This window comes from Heptranchias perlo, unplaced genomic scaffold (assembly GCF_035084215.1).
Source record: "Heptranchias perlo isolate sHepPer1 unplaced genomic scaffold, sHepPer1.hap1 HAP1_SCAFFOLD_353, whole genome shotgun sequence".
Taxonomy (NCBI): Eukaryota; Metazoa; Chordata; class Chondrichthyes; order Hexanchiformes; family Hexanchidae; genus Heptranchias; species Heptranchias perlo.
Window position 1 is genome coordinate 22778 of NW_027139365.1, and position 3372 is coordinate 26149.

The 3372-nt window shown below is 50.9% G+C and overlaps 1 protein-coding gene across 1 annotated transcript; it reads right to left on the bottom strand.

The window, feature by feature from the left end:
- Window positions 1-593: 593 nt before the first annotated feature.
- On the bottom strand, window positions 594-2440 carry LOC137311555 (histone-lysine N-methyltransferase, H3 lysine-79 specific-like; the record flags this gene model as incomplete). The annotated part of the gene is made up of 1 exon (XM_067978679.1): window positions 594-2440. A coding segment is annotated over exon 1 (1847 nt), but the record flags the coding sequence as incomplete, so codon positions are not given.
- Window positions 2441-3372: the final 932 nt, after the last annotated feature.

Below are 3372 nucleotides of genomic sequence, written 5' to 3' on the forward strand. Positions count from 1 at the left end.
GAATGGAAGGGGGTATTGGTGTAGTGAATGGAAGGGGGGTATTGGTGTAGTGAATGGAAGGGGGGTATTGGTGTAGTGAATGGAAGGGGGGTATTGGTGTAGTGAATGGAAGGGGGTATTGGTGTAGTGAATGGAAGGGGGGTATTGGTGTAGTGAATGGAAGGGGGGTATTGGTGTAGTGAATGGAAGGGGGGTATTGGTGTAGTGAATGGAAGGGGGGTATTGGTGTAGTGAATGGAAGGGGGGTATTGGTGTAGTGAATGGAAGGGGGGTATTGGTGTAATGAATGGAAGGGGGGTATTGGTGTAGTGAATGGAAGGGGGGTATTGGTGTAGTGAATGGAAGGGGGGTATTGGTGTGATGAATGGAAGGGGGGTATTGGTGTAGTGAATGGAAGGGGGGTATTGGTGTAGTGAATGGAAGGAGGGTATTGGTGTAGTGAATGGAAGGAGGGTATTGGTGTAGTGAATGGAAGGGGGGTATTGGTGTGGTGAATGGAAGGGGGGTATTGGTGTAGTGAATGGAAGGGGGGTATTGGTGTAGTGAATGGATGGTGGGCGTTTGGCAGGCAGTTCGTTGCCCTTGAATTTTACCTTCCGATGAGGGGACGTTTGAGACAATGGTTGATTGTCTGTTTGGTGAAGAGCCATTTCTGTTCTCTTACCGGAGCTGGCATGATTTGCTGGCTGCACTGGTAATTTTCCAAATCAGTTCCTTGTGCCCTCTTTTTTGCAGAATCGTAGATCTTCCGTCTTCGTTTGTTCACTTTCTTACATATCTCTGTGTGTGTGTCCAACCGGTCTAGAACAAACCTCCGGCCACAGAAGGAGCAATGTGCTTTTTCCTCAGGAGAGTAATGTCCGTCCCACTCTGTCCCCTCCTGCTGTGGCGAGTCATTGTCATGTGCTCTGTCATCTCCATCGTCTTCAGTGTCATCCTTTGCTTCGCATCTCATCTCTTTATAATCTGCAAATGGGTTTGAATGATCAGTGTATTCCTCTGAGGAAAGTGTATCAAAGCTCTCTGCAATCGGTTTCTCTTGGTAATGGTCTCTTGTTTTCATCTGATGAGATTTTTCACTGCTGCTCTTCGGTTCTCTGTGAACTTCGACATCTCTTGCACTCTCTCTTTTCAGTCTTTCTCTCTGTCTCTGCTTTGCTTCTCTTTCCATTTCCACCAATTTTGCTTTCTCTGCCCTCTCTCTCTCTGCCCTCTCTCTCTCTGCCCTCTCTCTCTCTGCCCTCTCTCTCTCTGCCCTCTCTCTCTCTGCCCTCTCTCTTTTTGGCCTCTCGCTTTTTGGCCTCTCGCTTTTTGGCCTCTCTCTCTCTGGCCTCTCTCTTTTTGGCCTCTCTCTCTCTGCCTTCTCTCTCTCTGCCCTCTCTCTCTCTGCCCTCTCTCTCTCTGCCCTCTCTCTCTCCGGCCTCTCTCTCTCCGGCCTCTCTCTCTCTGCCCTCTCTCTTTTTGGCCTCTCTCTCTCTGGCCTCTCTCTCTCCGACCTCTCTCTCTCCGGCCTCTCTCTTTTTGGCCTCTCTCTCTCTGGCCTCCCACTTTCCGCCCTCTTTTCCTCTTCCATCTCTTCTTCCTCTGCTTGATCCCTTCGCCTCTGAATTTGTCTCAGTTCTTCCTCGATTTTCCTCAGTCTTCCTTGGATAAGACTTTCCTTCTTATTAATCTCTACTTCTAAATTCTCTCTGTCGTTTTCCTGATTATCTTGCATTCCCTTGGGCTCTTGTCCTTTAGTACACGGGGACGTTTTGTGCTGACTGCTCCTTTGTCTCAACTGAACTGGAGATGGTGAATCTTCCAATGGTCTGAGCTCTACGCACCTTTCCCTGGTCCTGTAGTGGGCTCTGCTGGAGTGACGAGGCTCTTTGGGCTCTTTAGGTGGAGAGGGTCTGAATGTAACGGCCGGCCACATGGCAGCATCCAGAGTTATTAAACTCCTCCAATCGGAAGATTCTCCTTCAAGGTTTAAGATGTTTCCAAGACCAGGGGTCCTCCTCTCAATGGGCCTCAGAGGGTGCGACCTGTCTATCCCCGCACTCCTTTTGCCCTGTGGCCCGAGAATGACTTGTGTCCACCCTGAATCCTGATCCTCTGGGGGCAGCTGTTGCACAAGTGTTGAGTCAGCTGAAGAATGCTCCTCGATGTCAGGGTTCCTGCAGGGCCCAGATTGATCTTGCAGGTTACAGGTGGTCCTGAGTCGGTACAGAGCATCCTGATACTGCTGCTTATAGATTGCCATTAATTTCACCTGCTTCTCTCTCTCCAGCTTCTGCTGGAACTGGCATTTCAGCAGGTCCAGTTTAGTCTGTGTTGTGGGAAGCGGAGAATCGTGAGCATTTTGACTGATGGGTGGGAGCTTGTCCACGCTCTTATTTTTGCCGTAAGGCGACAATGGGTCGATCTGAAGGTACGGGGCCATTTCCCATCTGGCCATCAACGCTCCCAGGAAGCTGCAGTGAAAACACTCAAATTAACCTGGACACCACGATTGGTCAGGACAGAAGCTCGGACTTCAGATTCTCAGAAAACTTCACATCCAATGAGCCAGTAATGTCAGTCGCATCTCTGACTCACAAGGTCATGGGTTCATGTCCCACTCCAGGGAATTGAGCCAATAATCCAGGCTGGTGCTTCCAGTGCCAGGACTGAGGCATGATGAGGAGATGCCGGTGATGGACTGGGGTTGACAATTGTAAACAATTTTACAACACCAAGTTATAGTCCAACAAATTTATTTTAAATTCCACAAGCTTTCGGAGGCTTCCTCCTTCGTCAGGTGAATGGTGTGGAATTTAAAATAAATTTGTTGGACTATAACTTGGTGTTGTAAAATTGTTTACAAAAGGACTGAGGAAGTCAGACGGTCAGTACTGAGGGAGCGCTGCACTGTCGGAGGGTCAGTACTGAGGAAGCACTGCACTGTCGGAGGGTCAGTACTGAGGGAGCGCTGCACTGTCGGAGGGTCAGTACTGAGGAAGCACTGCACTGTCGGAGGGTCAGTACTGAGGGAGCACTGCACTGTCGGAGGGTCAGTACTGAGGGAGTGCTGCACTGTCGGAGGGTCAGTACTGAGGGGGTGCAGCATTGTCAGAGGGTCAGTACTGAGGGAGCGCCGCACTGTCGGAGGGTCAGTACTGAGGGAGCGCTGCACTGTCGGAGGGTCAGGACTGAGGGAGCGCTGCACTGTCGGAGGGTCAGTACTGAGGGAGTGCTGCACTGTCGGAGGGTCAGTACTGAGGGAGTGCTGCACTGTCGGAGGGTCAGGACTGAGGGAGCGCTGCACTGTCGGAGGGTCAGTACTGAGGGAGTGCTGCACTGTCGGAGGGTCAGTACTGAGGGAGCGCTGCACTGTAGGAGGGTCAGTAC